Consider the following 22,379-nt stretch of genomic DNA (forward strand, 5'->3'; position numbering starts at 1 on the left):
CACGTCTGTCTGGGCATCGAAATTCCAAGAGCACTATGTAAGAATAAATGGGTGGATTCTTCAATTAAAGGCACTTTAGACTGCTTGAAGTCTTGAGAAATGTAATATGTTATGCTTTTAGCACAAATGAACATCTGATCATGGTCAGTCAGCTTTTAAATAGATTTTGGTGTAATGGGTGATGGTAATGACGTGATTCTAATGAGATTTTTCACTTTTTGTAGATATAAAAGAATGGATAAAACTTGGACTTGATAACAGTTTAACTAGCAATTAACTTAAAATCAACTGCTTGTGACAAAATTCTCAAAATACTGCTGTTCAGAAGTTTGGGATCAGTAATATTTTTAATTTTTTTAAAGAAATGCTCATCAAAGTTCCACTGATTTGATCAAAAATACAGAAAAAGGTAAATGTAATATTGTGAAATATTATTGCAAAATAAAAATAACAGTTTTCTATTTTAATATACTTGAAAATATAATTTATTTCTGTGATGCAAAGCTGAATTTTCATCAGCCATTACTCCAGTCTTCAGAAATCATTCTAACATGCCGATTTGTTATCAATGTTGAATGCTGTGTTGCTTAATATTTTTTTTGGAATCTGTAATGCTTTTTTCAGGATTCTTTGATGAATAAAGTATTAGAAAGAACAGCATTTATTCAAAATAGAAACCTTTTCTAACAATATAAGTCTTTACTGTGACTTCTTATCAATTTAACACATCCTTGCTGAATAAATGTATTAATTTCTTTTAAACAAAGAAAAAATGTACTGACCCCAAACTTTGAATGGTAGTGTATATTTTTAAATGTATTATTCACCAAAGAATCCTGAAAAAGTATATATAATATTAAGCAGCACAACTGTTTCCAACACTGATAATAAATCAGCATATTACAATAATTTCTGAAGGATCATTTGACATTGAAGACTAGAGTAATGATGCTGAAAATTCAGCTTTGCATCACAGGAATAAATTATATTTTAAACTATATTAATATAGAAAACCACTATATCAAATTGCAATATTATTTCACAATATTACATTTTGTTTTTGTATTTTTAATCAAATAAATGCAGCCTTGATAAGCAGAATATCTTTAAAAACATTCAAAATCGTACTGATTCCAAAGTAAAGGAGGAAAGGACAAGCTCAAAAACTGAACATTTCAAACCTTATGGATTCGAAAAAAATAATTAAAGAGCAATAAAAAATGACCGTTCAAAACAGCAATGCTTTGCTTTTTTAATCTAAACAACATGAAGTTCCACTAATGAAAAGCCACCCAAATATCTCCACTGCACTGCCTTGGAAACCTGAATATTACATGTGGGAGAATTGTAGGTTGTAAGCCAGTCTTAACATGGTTTTGAACATGGGACTTGCAAATGTGAAAAACATCTGTAAAATATTAAAGGGGAGGGGCTGGGGGCATGCTTTTACCCTCAATTACTCTTGAATTAGTTGCTGTTTTAGGGTCTCAAGCAAAATGAACTGCCAAAATTAGCAATTTTACAACGCAGTCTGCGTTCTCATCACACACAAGTAAACACAAAAGTTGCGGGTTGCCAATGTGTGTAACTATAAACACGTTCGCTATGCTGTAGAAGGCGGAAAGGCTATAGCTTTAACTAACGTACATAAAACAGTGACCCGGTTGAAAACTGATGCAAAGGCTTAGGATGAAATCGGATTATTGTGATTGCCGTGAAAAATAAATGAATGAAATATATGTTTATATACGAAGTCGATTGTGTCAGAATTAGTGATTTAAATATCCAAGCGCAATGCATTTCTAAGCAAAGCAGGATATCACGACAAGCATCCTCAGTCTACAACCCCACCGGTGTCCCAGATAGCCGGATGGCTAATGCCCCACATTTCCCTTTCCAATCTTACACCGCGCACATCAACATTTAATACCACAACAAAACGCTCAATGGATCATAATACACTGCATTTTGCAAAATCAGCACAATTTCGATACGTAAACGTCCTAGTGTGCGTACGATAGCTGAGGAAAAAAGGGATCTTTACCTCGCACGGTCCTTGTGTTGCTTCGGAAGGTGTGAAAATATCCCCGATGAATATCGCTAAGAAATACCTTGAACTGCACTTTTAAATTCACAGCTTGTGGACATGTTTATCTGTTTTCCCAGCCGCTGATTAGAGGTTTTATCGTCGTCTCTTCCCATCCGTCTCTCTTCCCGTGTTTAGGTTAAAGCACTCGCAGGAAAAGTGATGTCATGGCTTGAAATTGTGTTGCCCGCCCCACTTTTAGTAAAAGGGCCTATCTTCTGCTCCACGTAGCGTTTTCAAAAGCATGTTTTCATTTATAGCTTTAACTTACACGTTTGTCTTATTAAGTAGTGTTTTTAACTCGCTAACGCAGTTTATTTGAATAAGCTACGCTGTCAGCGCGTTTTTTCGATACCAGCTGCAGTGATTTCATTAATCATGAATTGTGACTAAGCAGCGATTCAGCTTTGTTTATTTTTGTCCGTCAAGACTGACTTACAATTTAATGTTCTGTGGCCAGTCTTTAATATCTGTTTTGCATTTTATGCTTTTAAGTGTATAAAACTACTACTTGTTTTTCATAATTAGAACATACATTACCAGTCAAAAGTTTTTGAACAGCAAGATTTTGTTTGTTAGTTATTTGTAATGTTATGCTAAGATGTTTAGTATTATATTTTTTTAATATAAGCTAATTTGCAAAAACATCTACACTACCAGTCAAACGTAAGATTTTTATTTATTTATTTTTTTTAAAGATGTCTCTTTGCTCAGCATGCCTGCATTTATTTGATTCAAAGTACGCAAAAACTGTCAAAATTGTGAAATATTTTTACTATTTAAAATAACTGATTTTTATGCAAACATATTTTAAAATGTAATTTATTCCTGTGATCAAAACCAAATTTTTTAGCATCATTACTCCAGTCTTTAGTGTCACATGATCCTTCAGAAATCATTCTAATATGCATATTAGAATTAATCTGAAATAAAAAGCTTTTGTAACATTATAAACTAAGCTTGGAGTCAGTGTAATTTTTTTTTTTTTTTTGGAGAGAAATTATAGAAATTAATACTTTTATCTAGCAAGGATGCTTTAAATTGATCAGAAGTGATGATAAAGACATTTATAATGTTACAAAAAAATTATATTTCAGATAAATGCTGTACTTTTGAACTTTCTATTTATCAAAGAAACCTAACAAAAATTCTACTCAGCTGTTTTCAATATAATAACGTTTTTTTTGTTGTTGTTTTTTGAGCAGCAAATCTTAATATTAGAATGATTTCTGAAGGATCGTGTAACTGGAGTAATGATGCAAATTCAGCTTTGAAATCATAGGAATAAATTATATTTTAAAATATATTAAAATAGAAACGTTTTAAATAGTAAAAATATTTAAAAATTTACTGTACTTTGGATCAAATAAACATATTGAGAGCAGAAGAGACTGGTAGTATAAATATTAATTTAAAACCTGTTAGTTTCAATGTTTTTCAATGTTGTTTAATACACAACTATCTGCTTAATTTTCCAGCAGGGAAAGCAACTAGTAAATGTTCAACATCAAGACACTATTCCATTGTCCAGGGTTCTTGCTTGTTGACCAATTTCCATGACCTTTCCAGTCATGATTCCTAAACAAAAAGCCTAAAAGACCAATTCAGATCTTTTTGTGCACCCATTTAACATAAAGAACTTGAAAGAAAAGTTTGCTCACAAATCAAACGGTGTTTGCAATCAAGTTCAACCCCACACACACAGCAGCTCATTACGAGAACCATGTATATCCACTACAAATATTTCCATTGCTCTGAAGATAAAAATTCCCTGATGTTTCTAGGTTTTCCATGACCGTGGGAACCATCCCAGAGGAGCTCCTTTCATGAGTGCAAATTTATAATTAACAAGTGCAAGATGAGATGTAAAGGTTTATTTTAGTGAACAAATCCCAGTATGAGTCATGAATATCATATGGAACCAGAAATGTACTGGATAAGAGTGGAGACGGTGCTTAGAGAGTTTTTGTAGTGAAATGCGTACCTCTTTATCTTACCAAACACAAACTGTGCATATAACGGTCCGTTTAGTTTCACAAGACGCTTACAGTCTATATCAGAACATGTGCTATTGTGCTATTTTAAGTAACGAGAATGTTAGTTTAAAAATGTTTCAGCAATGAAAGCAAATGTCCGGAAATATGGCTTTTAAATAGATATCTGGACTGTTTGAAACATCAACAGTACGGCAGCTGAGAAATCAGGTCACGAGGTGCTCAGGATAAGGCATCTGTTGTTTTCGTGTCAGAGTCCTTTGATGAATTCTGCATGGGAACCGCTTGTCCAACTGCTTCAAGTATTTCAGATTCAACCTGCAAAACAAACAGCAGTTCTGGTGCTTAAATGCCCACTTGCCATTGCAAGAAACAGAGATAGTGTCTCAGCTGCATTGTTTACTTATCCCAACAAGCGACCGTGATAATTACCTGATCGTCCACAGACACCTCGTCTCTCTCTGAGAGGTCAGCATCTTGGGTAGAGCCGTCTAGATCGCCCTGCTCCGCCCCTGTCAGAATGTCCATGGGGGCCTCTGCGATCTCTCTGATGGTTTGGTCTTCTAACGCAAGCGCTGTGTCGAACAGCAGGGGGGACGGGGGACACTGCAAACCCTCATCTTCAACGTCAAGATCCTGCACATCAACAGACTTAATTACAACAGTGATAAGGGATGCCAAATCCGTGTCAAATAACTAATAAATTGCTGATATTAAAGTTCTATGCATTTTTCTTAAATTTTACATACAATCAATCATTAACAATTCATTAAAAATAATTTTAAATGCTACAAGTAAATTTAGTCATCACAACATTATAGCAGTATAAATGGATATTCATTTTGTGAATTGCTAAAAGTTACAATTAAGAGTGTTATTAAAATATTAGTGTTTTTAAAGATTAAAAATTATAGCAAATAAATTTAATGTAAAAAGAGGACACAATGTCTAATATCAACTAAACTCTAATATTTGCTGATAACTGGAATGGAATCACGGCATTGTGCACAAATGACGCAGCAAATATATATATATATATATATATATCCAAAACAGTGCAAAATATAGTCAGAATGGCCATTTTCTTAATTAATGGCACATTTCTTCAAACTAATGTCCTTTCATTTACAGTACATCTAGATATTTATTAGACATCCACAATATATGTTCAAAAACTATTCGTTTTTAATGTTTTTTAAAGAAGTCTCTTCTGCTCACCGAGCCTACATTCATTTGATCCAAAATACAGCAAAAGCAGTAATATTGTGAAATATATTTACTGTTTAAAATAACTGCTTTCTATGCAAATATATTTTAAAATGTAATTTATTCCTGTGATCAAAGCTACATTTTCAGCATCATTACTCCAGTCTTCAATGTCACATGATCCTTCAGAAATCATTGTATCATTGTATTTTTATTATCAATATTTTAAACAGTTGAGTGTGTTTTTGTAAGGATTCTTTGATGAATAGAAAGATCCAAAGATCTGCATTTATCTGAAACAAAAAGCTTGGAATTTAATTCATTTTTTTTTTTGAAAAAATTATAGAAATTAATACTTTTATTTAGCAAGGATGCTTTAAACTGATCAAAAGCGATTAAAAAAAAAAAAAAAACATTTATGTTACAAAATATTTCGATTTCAGATAAATGCTGTTCTTCTGAACTTTCTATTTATCAAAGAAACCTGAAAAAAATTTGACTCAGCTGTTAATAATAATAAATGTTTTTTGAGCAGCAAATCAGAATATTACAATGGTTTCTGAAGGATCATGTGACTGGAATAATAATCCTCAAAATTCAGCTTTGATTTCAAGGTGTAAATTACATTTTAAAACATTCAAATAGAAAACAGTTATTTTAAATAGTAAAAATATTTCACATTTGTACTCTTTTTGCTGAACTTTGGATCAAATAAATGCAGGCTTGGTGAACAGAAGAGACTTCTTTAAAAAAAAAAAAAAAAAAAAAAAAAACAACTTACTGTTCAAAAACTTTTGACTGGTAATGTAGATGTTTTTGCAAACCAGCTTATATTCAAAAATATCCTACTAGACATCCTAACATTGCATTTTTGTCAACAGCCAAATAACCAGCAAACTAAATTCATAAATATGTGTAAATTAGCAATATTGTCTGTGTTGTGAAAGCAAGCAATGGAAACAAGTAATAGGAAAGCACAAGCACACTTTGTAGCATGGAACAGGAAAATGAGATGTTTCCAAAAATGAAATTAAATGAGAGGTTTTACTGTGGGCACAGAAAACGTCAGACACAAAATTAAAGGAAGATGACTGCTGAACATCCAGATTAATTTGTTTTTCATTCATGCGAGGCTATGAGATATGATTTACACAGCGGGGGACATGTCTGAGCAGCACTGTTTGCAGGCATGTAGATACTTGATGGGATACCTTAACAATCCAAAGAGGGAGCAAGGTGTTTTGGTGAACAAATTTAGCGCAGATTGCTTTGATATGAAACTTAGTGTGAAGGGATGTGCTGAAACACATGAGGAAAGCAACTGCACACAGCGACTTTAGTTTTAATGAGAAAAACCAACACAATTCATACATCACTGAATTCCAGAGGTAGATTTTCTGTGGGCTGGAGCTCTGCGGCACTGAGGTACATGTCTGTGGGTGCAGACGCCAGCTGCTCCGGGGCAATAGACTCCTGCTCAGACTGGTACATGGGCGGAGGCAGGGACAGGTGCAAAGGACAGCGGGGCTCTTCTGACTGTCCCATGTGCACAGGCCGATCACATGGTACGTCCTTCAGACCGGGGCACATTTTGAATAGAACTTGGCTGCTGTCTTGATAAATGTCTATTGTGAAAGGTTAAGGAGATTAAGAGAACTTGCATTGGGAAATAACACAGCTGGGAAATAACTTTTAAACGTCAAAGATATGCAAAGCTGGAGGAGGTGGAAAATGTGAACTGTTCCTTCGAACTGAAACGACTTCACCCATTAGATAACTCTGGGAAAGTCAACAAGTCATAAGAAGAATTTTATATCAGCCGCTGTTTGAAACCAACAGCTACAGCAAGCTGTGGGCCTTGATTCAGGGCTACAGGAGGATATACAGTGGAGATAAATTTTTCGAGAACCACCTACAATTTCCTACATTTAAAGGTCACTGCTAAGTCCTATTTGAATTATCCTAACAGGAGTAGAATGGCAATTTTAAGCATATTTCATAAATTAATTGCATTCTGAAGCACAGTATAAAAAACCTAAATGAGATATTTGAAAAATAACTGATCAAAATTAGAGAACACTTACAGATACCTCAAAGTTATTGGTGTAAATCCAACACCTGGTGCTAATTTCCTTAATTATATGACAAACCCTATTTAACCTCCAGCATTCCTCCAATTTTCACTGACATTGCAAGATGGTGGGCTGCTCTAAGGTGACTAAAAGCCTGCGACTGGAGGTTGTCCAGATAAAGGCCAAGGGGTGACTCTTTCAGCCACTGCAAGTGAAACTGGTCATTCCAAATCTGTGATTTCTTGATTATTGCAGGTTTACAATGACACTAATTCATTCAAGTCCCCCAAAAAGGCTGGCTGTCCATGTAAGACAAACGCATGAGAAGACTCTCAATGGGAAATCGGTTCAACACTCCAGCTGGAATTGCTTACCAGTTCTGTGCTGAACAGGGTAAGGATCGTTCTCGGGATGTTTAGAAGCACTCTGCACTGACCAAGACTCTGATCAACAAAGTATCAATAAACTAAGGTTACCTTTGCTGAGAGCATGTTGTGCGGAGAAAAGAGAACTGGTCCAAAGTTTACCTTGGCGATGAGAGCAAGTTTAATTTATTTGGGTCTGATGGGAAACATTTTGTTCGGTGTCAAACTTGGGTGTCAAATCTTTTGTACTACAGTGGTTACGGTTTTCTAATTCAGATCACTGTTTTCTACAAAATGTTTTTTTGTTGTTGTTGAAATTCTTCAAAAGATTAACACTATTTCAGAAATAAATCAAGCATTTGTAGATTGTTCTCTAATTTTGACCTCCGCTGTATATAAATAAATAAAAGTGCTAAAATATGTCTGAAATGGAGTCTGAAAAATAAAAATATTTAATAGATCTGAACATAACAGCTATAGATATATATCAGAAACAAATAAGGATACGAGAGACACAATGTCGTGTCATTGGCAGACATGGATTTGAGCAACGAGTCCCTTCCACAAAGGAAATGCATCTCTGGCCTAAACGCATTGCCTGGCAGAAAAAGACACAAAAGAATTAAAATATGCACAACATTAACAAAACCAAGGTTCAGACTGTCTCCTCTGATGCACATGGAAAAAAACAAAATTTGGGACCCTGGACTACAAAACCAGTCTTAAGCAGCACAGGCGTATTTGGAGCAATAGCCAAAAACACACTGTCTGTGTCAAAATTTTTTTTTTAGGACATCAAGTAAAGATCATGTTCCATGAAGACTTTTTTTAATTTCTTACCGTAAATATATAAAAACGTAATATTCACTGCTAAGAACTTCATTCGGACAACTTTCAAGGTGATTTTCTCAATATTTTGAATTTTTTTTTTTTTTTTTTTTTCACCCTCAGATTCCATACTTTCAAATAGTTGCATCTCAGCCAAATATTGACCCATCCTAACAAACCATACATTAATGGAAGCTTATTTATTCAGATTTCAAAAAAAAAGAAGAAAAGAAAAAATAAAAAAAAAACAACCCTTATGACTGGTTTTGTGGTCCAGGATCACATTTCATTCAGGTCTCCATCCATACCTGCTGTGTTCCTCCCTCAGTAATGGCTTGTCTTCGCTGTCTGAGCTGGCGATGCAGCAAAGCCTCCACACCATAGCGACGACGATATCGTCGCAGAGCCTTTAATTTTTTCAGGTTCTCTCGTTCCTTCGTGGACAGCCCCTCTGGACCAGTTAACAGACTGCTCCCTGTATCACAACACACAAGTGAGTATAAATGCCGACTGTATATGTAATACCATGCAATCAAAAGATAAAAGCAGCTGCATTACCAATTGTCTCATGTTCAATCTTGCGGCTGTGCAAGTAGCGCCGTTTTTTTTCTTTTAATAAGTGTTGAAGACGTTTAAATTGGTCGATGTAGAGGGACTGAAGTCTGATTAGCTTTTCGCGTGTGATGAGTGCCACTTCCTCTGCTGTGTACACACCCGCATGCCTGTTAGAAAGTCACACTTCATTAATTGAGATCTCAGGTGACATTAATAAAACTAATTTTGACAAAGCAGACAAGGAAATTAAACTGAGGAATGTCTTACTTTAAAGGGTCTTCATGGTCACTGTCAAGACTTTCATCTTCACTGTCAGGGTCTCCTCTCCATGTCTGATCCAAAACAACAGGATCCTGCTCCTCTTCACTCCAACTCTCTTCATCTATAAGAGGAAATACAGAATATATCACCATAAAAATCACAAGCAACATTGCATCTTTTATTTAAAAATTTTATTATGTTCAGATCTATTAAACGTTCCGTCAAATATGAAATAAAACAAAATGACTTTTTTTTTTAAATCAGTTATATATATTTTTTATTACATATATATATATAGCCAAGAAAAATAACCAAAAATTACAGAAATTAAGACAAATTACATAAAATTATTGCCAAAAATATTACATAATCTATTAGTTATCAGCCTCTGATGCAAGTTAAAGCATAACAAAACTAAATTTTTACAAAAATATAATTTAATAAGCAAAAAAGCTAGATAAAAACATTTCCATTTTTAATAATTTCTGTGGTATAAATAATTTTAAGCTTTTATTAAGCTATAATTGTTTTTTTTCGTTACTTATAGTATACATTACACACTCATTTTCACAGTAGCTGTCTGTTCACACACGCACATGTTTATTTGCATCAAATCAAATCCAGCCAACGTTCACAGGGCCTAAACCATGCCTGGTTAATAATAAATGGCATATTATTACATCTCACCTAGTATGCGACTAGCTTCACTACGGCCCTCTTGACTGTGAACTCCAGTTTCTGGCCGACTGTAGCCACTGAGCTGAGACAATAAGACTTCAGGGGAAGGTCCCGAAGCTGACGCCTTCCGCATCTGAGCTTGCTGAACCAAAGCATTTCTGCGTGCATGTTCAGCACAGAACGACACCCTAAGAAAAAGGAAAACAACAATTTGAGTCATGTGTCTATAGTGAGTACTATGTTAAGGGAATAAAAAGACATCCTCACCCCTCTTTTTTCTCTGGTTTTGGGGCTGCATTGGGGCAGCGCTTGCCATTTTTGTTGGACACATAGCTGCACTGCCTATAAGGAGCATTTTTGTCTTCAAGCACGTGTTTGATGCAGAACTCCAGGCCCTCCAGGCGAGGCTGTGAACAGGGTCTCTGGGTGTAAGAGCAGGTTTGAGGTTCTTGAGCACGAGCAGCTTGAGTCACTCGACCTCTGCTGGACGGCAGCACGTGGATCCGAATCCTGTTCATCACTGATGTGAAATACAGACACCATAATATTCAACATTACTGCATAAGTACTTCTATAGAAATTAATCAAGCATAACAGAGGATGCATGGAGCATATCACAGAAATATACATTTTATTCTACCTTTTTAAAACAATTTTTAGCGCTTTACTACATCTGCAACATAATGTGATATCTACAGGTTTTTCATAAACTAATAACGTTACATTCAATCTCTTAGATACCTTACAGACCACGTTATGAATGAAAAATGAACATCGTGACTGTATACCAACATAAAGTGTCCAAAAAGGACCCAAAATGCAGCATACAACATAATTTAGATATAAAAACGGACTCGTTTAAAATAATTTAACATTTTAACGCAACGCAACAACGTCAGGCTCTACTGTAACGTTACACCAGCTCATGTTAGACATTCAGATTCCGTTAAAGCATGTGCCTCCACAAGCATTCAAATATTAAATTATTCAACTCTCTATTTGCAAAAACTGATAACGTAAGATACATAATAGAAGCTAGAAGTCCTTAAACATTATTTGAGATAAAGAGATTTAATCTTATATGCAGAAAGCGCCAAATTCATACGTCAGTACTGCTGTTCGGCCATCTTTGAATTGGGAGGATGATATATTCTTGGTTTAAACTGCTAGAATTACTCAATACATATCATCAGTTTAGTCTAAGACTATTTCGTACCATACAATTAGTCATTTCCACATCCAAAACTCACCTCTAAAGTAATACTTTGTTAACGTTTACGTGAGACGTTCCTGCCGCCCCTTCCTGCGATCATCGCAATGCACAACAATAAGCTGTGGAGGAACGTCATCCATTTTAGCGCCCTCCTACGTTTACGTTGATTGGACCACAAGCTTGCAAGAAACGATTTGATTGGAGGAAATTACTTCTTGATCGAGTATAGTCCTTTATTATTGGCTACTCTATCTCAGAGCAGTGTCGTTGCCAGCAACTGTACGCGCCAAAGGGGGAAACATAATAAAAGCCGCCCAGCAATAAAATAAATACACAGAATAAACAGAAGCAGACGGTCTCTGTTAAAGTAAATAATTTAATAAAAAAGCGTAAAGTGCAGGTAAATTTTGCTTGTAAATTCACGTTTTGTCTTTTCCATAGAGCTGCCATGACTTGTACATTCTTCTTAGTTTCCTCAGATTTGGTTTGGGAAGATCCTGTGAGGATAGAAAAATGAGACAGTAAACATTAATAATACACTATTAGTCAAAAGTTTTTGAACAGTAAGAATTGTAATGTTTTTTTAAATAAGTCTCTTTTGCTCACCATGCCTGCATTTATTTGATCCAAAGTACAGCTAATTTTTACTGTTTAAAATAAGTATTTTATAGTTTAATATATTTTAAAATGTAATTTATTCCTGTGATCAAATCTAAATTTTTTGCATCATTATTCCAGTCACATGGTCCTTCAGAAATCATTCTAATACGCTGATTTTCTGTTCAAGAAACATTTTTATTATTATTAAACAGCTGAGTACATTTTTTCTGGATTCTCTGATGAATAGAAAGATCCAGAGATCAGCATTTAGATGAAATAAAAATCTTTTGTAACATTATATACTATGCCATTTAAAAGCTTGGAGTCTGTGTAATTTTAACATAACGTGACAAAAGATTTCTATTTCACATAAATGCTTTTCTTCTGCACTTTCTATTCATCAAAAAAACCTGAAAAAATCTGCTCAGCTGTTTTCAACAACACAATAATAGATGTTATTTCAGCAGCAAATCCGAAATTAGAATGATTTCTAAAGTATCATGTGACTGAAGTAATGATGCTACAAATTCATCTTTGAAATCAGAATTAAATTACATTTTAAAATATATTCAAATAGAAAGCAGTTATTTTAAATAGTACAAATATTTCAAAATTGTACTGTTTTGCTGCTCTTTGGATCAAATAAATGCAGGCTTGGTGGTTCTTTAAAAAACATTAAAAATCTTACTGTTCAAAAACTTTTGACTGGTAGTGTATGAGAAAAAAAAATCAAGATATATAATGTGATATGGCTAATCATGATATGCTTATCAATATTTATGATATTCAAAAAAGGTGCACCTGTAAAATCAGATTTGTTGCATATTAGTTGAAATATACCTGTGGATCTTCCAAGTGGTTAAGATCAGCCAGCGGGACGATGGAAGGTCTTCCATGAGCACACTGGAAGGGAAGCTGACAAGAGGAGAGCGAGTTCACCAGACTACAGCACTCCTCTTTACTCAAAATGTCATTGAACTTAATTGCTCCTGTTAAATAAATAATATTAAATATGATCAATTAAAGTTGAATATTAATTAATCAAATAGGAATATTTTGAAAATGCTAATTATGGCAACTGACTATTCCTGTGTTCCCTGTAATGGTTTATAAATAGAATATGTTTCAACAGAACTCATTAGTTAATTTATAACACTAACCATGACAAGCTTGTGAGGCGAGCACATTGTGAACTGTCAGAGGCAGCGTTCCTCTCACTCTTCCTGTTGAGCGGAGAAGCTGCAAACATGAGTCAAAAGAACCAAACTGGTCATAAATACACCCTTCAAGCTACAAAACCAGACCATTTGTTAGATACAAATCACGTATGGATATGCCGACTCACCTCAATGTGTTCTCGCAGATAGTCCTACAAAAATAAAACATACAGTTAGAGTCTAAACTGAGTTTGAATCAATTAAAAAAAATAACATAAGAACTGAGTCTGACCTCTGCAATGGTTTTAATTACCGACCGTCTTCCACGGCGGAGCTCTGTGCTTTCTTTCTCTATGAAACATGTGGGAAGTCTTTCCAACAACACATTTAGTGACTCACTCTTTGGGAAGCTTACATCTAAAGCAAGACCCCTCAGGAAGGCCTGACAAGACCTTGAAGAACAAAAGAGAGATTTATGGCACCGTTCTGCAAAGGTGCAGAACTAATTGAACACACGTGTTTGTTTCAGAGAGAAGATGACGGTGCAATCAGGAATGTTGACTTAAACAGCTGCACTGACCTTAGAAGTCTCTTTTCCTCCTCAGTTACATTAATCTCTAAGGGTGGGGATACGCTTGAAGAACACAGCCTCTTTTTTCCAGGTGTGTCCGGGTCATCCTCATAGGAGTCTACATCAAACAAACAAGCAGTGTGGGAAAAAATACACTGAATGTTTATGTACATCTCTTGAAGTGTATTAGCCTTTTTAATGCTTTTACATGAAATTTATTTTGTTCTTATATTTTTATGTTTGGGTTGGTAAGATGTTTTTTTTTACGTTTAAAAAAAAACTCTTAAAAAGTGATTTTTTTAGGACAACAAAAAACAAAATTGTGAAATGTTATTACAATGTTTTCTATTTTTTATATATACACTGCCATTAAAAAGTTTGGGATCAGTAAGATTTTTTATGTTTTTTTTTAAGTAATATTATGAAACATTATTGTAATTTGAAATAAGTTTTCTATTTTAATATACTTTAAAATATAATTTATTTCTGTGATGCAAATCTGAATTTTCATCAGCCAGCACTTCAGTCTTCAGTGTCACATGATTTTTCAGAAATCATTCTAATATGCTGATTTATTATCAATGTTGGAAACATTGTGCTGCTTAATATTTTTTGGAACCTGTAATACTTATTTCAGGTTTCTTTGATAAATAAAAAGTTTATTCAGAATATATATCTTTTCTAACAATATAAGTCTTCACTATCACTTTTTAGTATGATTTCTGAAGGATCATGTGACACTTAAGACTGGAGTTATGAAGCTGAAAATTCAGCTTTGCATCACAGGAATAAATTTTAATTTTAAAGTATATTAAAACAGAAAACTACTATTTTAAATTGCAATAATATTCCACAATAATACTGTTTTTGCTGTACTTTTGATCAAATAAACACAGCCTTGATGAGCAAAAAAGACATCTTTAAAAAAACATTAAAAATCATACTGATCCCAAACTTCAGAACGGTCAATTTAACAAACTTCAATTTAAAATAGTAGTTTTCTGTTTTAATATACTTTAAAATAAAATTTATTCCTGTGATGCAAATCTGAATTTTCAGCATCATTACTCCAGTCTTCATTGTCACATGATTCTTCAGAAATCATTCTAATATGCTAACTTGGTGTTCAAGAATATTTTTTTTATAATTATCGATATTTAAAAAAAATTATCAATGTTGAAAACAGTTGTGCTGCTCCATATTTTTGTGGAAACCTTGACACATTTTTTTCATTTTTTATTAAAAGTAAGAACAGCATTTATTTGAAATATAAATATTTAGTATAAAATGTCTTTACTGTTTCTTTTATTTAATTTCTGCAACTTTGCAGTATGCAGTATTCATTTCTAACCAAAAAAAAACCTTACTGGTCCCAGACTTTTGAATGGTAGTGTTTAACCCTTATATCATTAGCATTTACCTGTTACCAACCCCTCCAGTCGAACTCTTTCATGAGCAGCATGTTGATCAACCAACACTAGAAGATTCCCTGCAGGTGAAAGCAATGACAAATGTTTAGGACATCATCACAACATTCAACGTAATGGTTTTCAGCCTGCGGCACCTTCATTTGTACTGCTTTCAGAGGCTTTCGGCTCTGTTGTATTTATCAAACAAGCAAGGAACTTCTTGTCCACTTGATTGATGACCTGAGGTAAAAATACAACAACACAATCTTAGATTCATTTTCAGCTACATATGAAAAGGCTACGCTTTGTGACATTGCTATTTTAGCCATGTCAGTTCCTCAATGCACAAAAAGAGAGGAAGAGTAAAAATACTTACCCTCATTGTGTGGATCATATTTTTGGTAAACCGGTAGGGGTAAAGAATATTGTGGATTTTCACAGCAAGACCCTCAGCTTGACCGCTGGTTACATCCACAGCAACCTTTTCAGAAAAATGAATAGGATATGAGTCAATAAATGCTCAATAATTTAAATAAGTATTAACTAAATAAATAAAATATAAAATATTACATATATACACTACCAGTCAAAAGTTTTTGAACAGTAAGATTTTTAATGTTTTCTTAAAGAATTCTCTTTTGCTCACGAAGCCTGTATTTATTTGATCTAAAATACAGCAAATGCAGTAATATTGTGAAATATTTTACTTTTTAAAATAACTGCAATTTAAATATATTTTGAAATGTAATTTATTCCTGTGATCAAAGCTACATTTTAAGCATCATTACTCCAGTCTTTAGTGTCACATGATCCTTCAGAAGAAATTAATACTTTTATTTAGCAGGGATGCTTTAAATTGATCAAGAGCGATGATAAAATATTGATTTATAATCTTACAAAAAATTTCTATTTCAGATAAATGCTGATCTTCTGAACTTTCTATTCATCAAAGTAACCTGAAAAAATTCTCAGCTGTTTTCAACATAATAATAATAATAATAAATTTTTTGAGCAGCAAATCAGAATATTAGAATGATTTCTGAAGGATCATGTGACTGGAGTAATGATGCTAAAAATTCAGCATTGAAACCACAGGAATAAAATACATTTGAAAAAATATATTTAAATAGAAGACTGTTATTTTATTAGTAAAAACATTTTTTAAAAATTCTTTAAATCAAATAAATGCAGGATTTGTGAGCAGAAGAGACTTCTTTAAAAAGCATTAAAAAACTTTTGACTGGTAGTGTAAACAAAATAAAATATATATATTTTTAATTAATTTATTTAATATTTATTAATTAATTAATACAATACATTTATTACATTAGTAGTCTTTTTACCTCTGGGGGCCGTATGAACACTGGGTTATTCCATTCTGAGAATAAAGTCGATAGTGAATCGGGACCTTGGGCATCATCTTAAAAGAGTAAGAAGAAAAACATTAGTTAATGTGCACTAAAAAGCTGATTTCAGTCCTAATGTCAGTCTAGAGCTGTACCTCTGCTGTCTATCCCTGAGTTAAGGGCTCTTTCTGCTCTAGGCTTGGGCAGAAAGGGAAGTACAATGTCTGTGTGAAATGGATAACACCTGTACTCAAATCCTACAAGCAAAGAGAAGCTGATTATAAAATAAATATCTCTACATTAGCGATCCAAAAACGGCTCACTGAATTTCTCCCACCTGTTCTTGAAATAACACTGACCGCCATGTTAGTGACATCTGTGGTACATGGCACTTGAGTCTCCTCCACAGGAGGAGAGTTGTATTTGCTGAGCCCTGTAACTTGGTTGATGTAAACCAGCTTTCCTAAACAACTGTCATAATGAGCCAGCCAGCTGCTGGACATTGGGACTATTTCAACACTTTCATTTGTAGCCTGACCTTCATTTCCTGTGTTGCCGCACTGAGGATCATGCTGAGATGTTACGCTGGCTTCATCAACACAGTTCACACTTCCTACAAAGGAAGTCTCATTCTTGTTGCAGAGGTGTGAGTCTTCTAAAATGGAGGAAGTGTCCGGTATTGTTGTGTCCTGCTCATTTAGAGTGAAGATTGGAAAGTCTTCAGAAGAATCACAGACAACTGAATCAACAACTGGAGTGGATCCAAATAAAACATCATCTAAGAGGCTTTCTTGTAAATCACAGGACTTTTCATCAAAGTGTGTGTCTTGCACAACTGGGAAAGATGAATTTTCCATGGTAAGAAAGTCTGGATCTCTGCTGGCCTTGTTGAATGGGGTTTTGTCACGTTTTAAATAGGAACATTTGGCAGCCAGTGAGAGTTTGTCTGCTTTGTTCCAAGATGAAGATTCAGCAGAACATTCAGAACTATATGGAGAACGAGCTCCTGAAATGTTCCTCAGCAAGTCCTTGTCTAAATCTTCCAAACACAAAGTAGATCCTACAAAGGATTGTAGAAAATCATTGGATTTTCTAGAAGATAGTGGATTTAAAACGCTCGTCTTTTCCGTACTCGGTTGTTTTTTTTCTGCGTCCTTCCCAAACAACCTTTTGAACTTGTCAAGAGATCCCGTTTCAAAAGACAGAGCTAATTTATGACACGGCGCAGCCTTGAAAGTCTTCGAGTTGGTAGCGTAAAAACCACGTTTGCCTTCTTCAGTGTCATTTAATGGCAGCTTCCTCTTTTGTGGACAAATTTTATTCGGGAAGCAGAATTTTTTCAAACTATCTTGTGCATCTTTTCCATCCACAATTGAAATCTTTTGGTTTTTGCTTCCCGTCAAGTTGTTGTCGTTGTTAACTGGTGAATCATAATGGCTTGTATTTGGACAAACTTCATTTTCATCTTCTTTGCAATTGTTATTCATTTCTGTAGGATCTGAAAACGTGGTCTGCGAAGGCAAATAACCCTTAAGTGCTTTTTCTCCATCTGATTCTTCACTAGAGAAGGTTTCAGTGTTTGTTGACACCTTTTCCAACATTTGAACTTCTGCATCACTTGCATTATTCTTCATCTCAGACAGTGCATCACACGCTTCACGTGTTTCCTCACCGCTGAGGTTTTGTGCCGCCACAGAAGTCTTTGCATTCCTCACTGGACTACTTGATTGACCATCATTCCCACTCATGGAAAACTCTGTCACCAGGTTTTCTTTCGTAAGGAATGCTTTGACCCCTTCTTCAATGCAGATGAGCACATTATCCCAGTCTTTGAACTCTATCAAAGACTTGGCTGGTTCGAGGCATATGTCATACTCTGAGTAATGGCATTTGATATTCAACACGTAGACGCCATGAAGATCACATCCGCCCCTTTGTTTGGGGCTCGATGTTAACGGATTTGCAATCGGGCTGTTGTTTTGTCTGCTTACTCTCTTCAAAAGGCAGTTGAGTGTTTTATGAACGCGTGTCTTCAGAAGAAGCCTTCCGTTTACAAACAGGAACTGCAAGCTGTTATTGTAGTGACCCTCACGGCCAATATGACCGGTCATTTCGAACTGCTCATGGACGTAATTGACCTCTCCGAGCTTTTGAGCTCTGCTCAAGCCATGAATCTGCACAAACCTGTAATACGTGCTGCTTGTTTTAGAGAGCTGCACCATCATGTGGTCTGAATTTTCTTTTTTCACCGTAAATGACACAGAAGGGTGCATCAGAGATATGGCCTCTACTCTCTGACGGATCCGTTCGGTTTCTAAAACACCGTCCATTCGCTTTCTTCGAACTGGCATGTTGTGGAAGAGATTGTAGACCGCTACGGTCGTCCCTGCGGAGGGACGAACACTTTGAGCTTCGACAACCTTCAATGCATTTGTTTCATTAAAAGTTTTAACATGTGTTTTCACCGACAGCTTAGTCCTAGATGTTATTTCGACCATTTCTGCAAGAGAGACTATGCTGGAAATCGCTTCCCCTCTGAAACCATAAAAGCGTAGATTCTCCAGATCCTCCAGCGAGCTGCATTTGCTTGTGTTGTATCGCAGACCTACTCTTTCCATGTCCTCCTGGCACATTCCTGAGCCATTGTCGATCACCTGGAGCTTGCAGGCATCTATGTCTATTTTGACAGCCACACATGTTGCTCCAGCATCGATGCTGTTCAATATGAGCTCCTCCACACATTGCTGCAATGAGAAAATGGTAACGCCAGAGCGCAGCTGTGCTTGAACATCTTTGGGCAAACTCTTGATCATTCTGAAAGACATAAATATTAAAACACTTTAATGAACAAAGGCGAAAAAAGCCAAATAAAACATTAACCAAAAGATATATAGCGACTCACGATTACAATTACTCTTTGATTTAAATATATAATTAAATTTATACGCGTCTGTACCTCTTTGATAGGTTGTGAGATGTAATTTGTGACTGAACATGCAGAAAACAGCCATGACCGTTGCCATGTAACCGCACCGGTAAGTTTGCTAGTTGTTATTGTCGTTAAGATGAATTTCAGTCCTTTTAAAATGACGGTTTACTTTACCGCTTACTGTGACAGGGCGTTTCTGAAACTTTTGATATAAATAACGTTGTATGACATTTCATTCGGCAATTAATTTAGGGGGTACAACCATTGTTTCTGTTATGTGCACAACCTGCTTTTAATATCAACAACGCTGTGAACTGCAGCGGAAGTGACGTCGAAGGATAAGCCGCAGGGTGAAGCAAGCGACCGTAGAACAAGAAACATATCAGTGCAAAATAAAACTTCATGAATAAAAGACTCCATAACACAAATACATAATTATTTCACATTAATATTTTAGTAATTATATAATAATTAAGTTTTTTGTAGCAAGTACCATATCTTATTTTTTATGTGTTTTCGAAAAAAAATAAAACAAAACATGAAAATAAAATGTGTTCACATAGTGCAATTTAGTTAAAAATTTTTTAATGATTATTAATCATTTATATTATGATATCATGGTTTTTAACTTATGGAGAATGAGCAAATGACAAAATAGAAGTATTATTTTTGTGTATTATGTTATTTATCTTTTAAATGTAACTGAGAAAACTAAAAAATGATTGAAAACTATTTATAATATTTAATAATCAGCTCACCAAGCCTGCATTTATTTGAACCAAAATACAGCAAAAGCAGTAATATTGTGAAATATTTTTTATATTTAATAAATATTTTTATTTCTATCTAAAATAACTGCTTTCTATTTGAATATATTTTAAAACGTAATTCATTCCTGTGATCAAAGCTAAAATTTTCAGCATCATTACTCCAGTCTTCAGTGTCACATGATCCTTCAGAAATCATTCTAATATGCTGATTTGCTGCTCAAGAAACATTTATTATTATTATAGTTGTTGTTGTTGTTGTTGAGTTTGATGAATGAAAAGATCCAAAGATCAGCATTTATCTGAAATAAAATACTTTTGCAACATTATATAACTATACCACTCAAAAGTCAGTATATATAAAATTTTGTATAATTTTTTTTTTTTGAAAGAAATTATAGAAATTAATACTTTTATTTAGCAAGGATGCTTTAAATTGACCAAAAGTGATGATAAAGACATTTATAATGTTACAAAAGATTTCTATTTTATATAAATGCTGTTTGAACTTTCTAATCATCAAAGAAACCTAAGAAAATTCTACTCTGCTGTTTTAAACATAATAATAATAATAATAATAATAATAAATATTTTGAGCAGCAAATCGAAATACTGTAATGATTTCTTAAGGATCATTTGACTGAAGTAATGATGCTAAAAATTCAGCTTTGAAATCACAGGAATAAATTACACTTTAAAATATTGTTTATTCAAATAGAAAACAGTTATTTTAAATATTTACAAATATTTATTTAATATTTACAAATATTTACTGGTTTTGCTGTACTTTGGATCAAATAGATGCAGGCTTGGTGAGCAGAAAAGGTTTCTTACTGTTCTGTTCAAAAACTTTTGACTGGTAGTGTGTGTGTGTATATATATATATATATATATATATATGTGTGTGTGTGTGTGTGTGTGTGTACTTGTTTTTGCTACATAGTGGGGACCAAATGTCCCCACAAGGATAGTAAAACCTGAAATTTTTGACATTGTTAAAAAATTATTAAAAATAGTAAATAGTAAATAGTAAATGATGTTTATCTGAAAGTGTAACATGCAGAAGTGCAAACATGTTTTCTGTGAGGGCTAGGTTTAGGGTTAGGGTTGGGTTAGGGGATAGACAATATCGTTTGGTCAGTATAAAATCTATAGAAGTCTATGGAAAGTCCCCACAATTCACAAAAACAAACATGTGTGTATACACACACACACACACGCAAACACACACATGTTTGTTTTTGTGAATTGTGGGGACTTTCCATAGACTTCTATAGTTTTTATACTGACCAAACGATATTGTCTATCCCCTAACCCAACCCTAACCCTAAACCTAGCCCTCACAGAAAACACGTTTGCATCGTTACACTTTCAGATAAACATCATTTACTATTTCTAATAATTTTTAACATTGTGGGGACCGCATGTTTAAAAAGTAAAAATATTTTATTTATTATTTTTACGTATATAAAAAATACAAATGTACATTTATTTTTATATTTGATATTAGGTTTGCAAAGGAAAAGGAGTTGCAAAAATTATTCCAAGTAATCTAAACATTATTGTACAAGATAAATTGGACCATTTTCAGATTTTCACAAAAACTAATTTCTTTCTCCATTTCAGTCTACATTCACATTGTGTCAGCTTATTGAGTGAGATGGAGAATCAGAGAGAGAGAGAGAGAGAGAGAGAGAGAGAGAGAGTTTGATGGTGGTCAGCAGTAAATCTTTACTGTGCTGCTCTCCAGGGTGCTGAAATGCCTTGCTGCTGAATGTGGGGGACATCGTGGCATGTTCTCAGTGACCTTCACAGATGAAGATGTGTCATCAGTATATTAGCTTTAATGAATTAGTGTATAATAGTTAAAACTAAAAATAGCGTCAAGTTCTGCATTAAAAGCTCGTTGAAAAGTCACTAATAACGCATTTTCACTTGTCACAGCATGTTGTAGTACAACAGAATGGATTTGGTTGCGTTTTGGTTATAACTCTGCATTACAACGCGCTCTGGAAAGAAACTGAAGTGCATCAAGTAGGAAATTGAGTTAAGACTTAAAGCTTGAATTCCTGCCAAGTCAGTCAGTGCTTTGTATATTCGGTCAAGGTCCTTTCACATGTGTTAGTTAACGTGCCAATCATTGAGGTGGGATTCAGAAGCTGAACAATCGTTTGTGCTAAACGAAATGGCGCAATATGAACTGCAGAGCGCGTGAGGGGGCGTGAGGATGGGTTGGGAAAAACTACATGCTCCTTGGAGGATGGCTGTCCTATATAATGTAGTGCATTTCATTAATTGAAAAAGATCAGCCGTGTTTTTACGGGAAAAGTGAATTAGTCAAG

At 34.4% G+C, this 22,379-nt stretch overlaps 3 protein-coding genes and 1 non-coding gene across 8 annotated transcripts in view; all 4 read right to left on the reverse strand.

Moving 5' to 3' along the window:
* nckap5l (NCK-associated protein 5-like) overlaps positions 1-2,410 on the reverse strand; it is a 37,303-nt gene extending 34,893 nt beyond the window's left edge. The window contains exon 1 of one of the 2 annotated variants that reach the window (XM_051096501.1): positions 2,045-2,410. The gene's annotated coding sequence lies outside the window, so the exon portion shown is untranslated. The remainder of the gene's footprint in view (positions 1-2,044) is intronic. The other variant, XM_051096499.1, reaches the window with a different exon arrangement.
* A 1,535-nt stretch (positions 2,411-3,945) lies between these two features.
* On the reverse strand, positions 3,946-11,432 carry kansl2 (KAT8 regulatory NSL complex subunit 2). Of its 2 annotated transcripts, none has more exons than XM_051096683.1 (10): positions 11,296-11,432; positions 10,313-10,565; positions 10,055-10,233; positions 9,374-9,488; positions 9,110-9,273; positions 8,860-9,026; positions 8,231-8,321; positions 6,658-6,911; positions 4,513-4,716; positions 3,946-4,398 (listed from the first exon to the last, which is right to left on the reverse strand). In XM_051096683.1, the coding sequence occupies exons 2-10, from the start codon at positions 10,561-10,563 to the stop codon at positions 4,303-4,305; spliced, it is 1,521 nt and encodes a 506-aa protein (XP_050952640.1). In that variant the 5' UTR covers positions 10,564-10,565; positions 11,296-11,432; the 3' UTR covers positions 3,946-4,302. The 2 variants fall into 2 exon arrangements, with proteins under 2 accessions (XP_050952640.1, XP_050952641.1); XM_051096684.1 differs by lacking the exon at positions 11,296-11,432 and adding an exon at positions 11,151-11,250.
* On the reverse strand, positions 7,023-7,159 carry LOC127155339 (small nucleolar RNA SNORA2/SNORA34 family). The gene has a single exon (XR_007825585.1). It is a non-coding gene; the product is annotated as a small nucleolar RNA SNORA2/SNORA34 family (small nucleolar RNA).
* On the reverse strand, positions 11,296-19,597 carry mlh3 (mutL homolog 3 (E. coli)). Of its 3 annotated transcripts, none has more exons than XM_051096681.1 (13): positions 19,298-19,597; positions 16,679-19,155; positions 16,497-16,598; positions 16,339-16,415; positions 15,372-15,476; positions 15,151-15,235; positions 15,007-15,075; positions 13,596-13,704; positions 13,308-13,467; positions 13,204-13,227; positions 13,019-13,097; positions 12,699-12,773; positions 11,296-11,755 (listed from the first exon to the last, which is right to left on the reverse strand). In XM_051096681.1, the coding sequence occupies exons 2-12, from the start codon at positions 19,152-19,154 to the stop codon at positions 12,724-12,726; spliced, it is 3,336 nt and encodes a 1,111-aa protein (XP_050952638.1). In that variant the 5' UTR covers position 19,155; positions 19,298-19,597; the 3' UTR covers positions 11,296-11,755; positions 12,699-12,723. The 3 variants fall into 3 exon arrangements, with proteins under 3 accessions (XP_050952638.1, XP_050952637.1, XP_050952639.1); XM_051096680.1 differs by having other exon boundaries at positions 12,699-12,847; XM_051096682.1 differs by lacking the exon at positions 16,497-16,598 and having other exon boundaries at positions 12,699-12,847; positions 16,880-19,155.
* Between the last annotated feature and the right edge of the window lie 2,782 nt (positions 19,598-22,379).

The sequence above is a fragment of the Labeo rohita genome, chromosome 23, assembly GCF_022985175.1.
Source record: "Labeo rohita strain BAU-BD-2019 chromosome 23, IGBB_LRoh.1.0, whole genome shotgun sequence".
NCBI classification, from domain to species: Eukaryota; Metazoa; Chordata; class Actinopteri; order Cypriniformes; family Cyprinidae; genus Labeo; species Labeo rohita.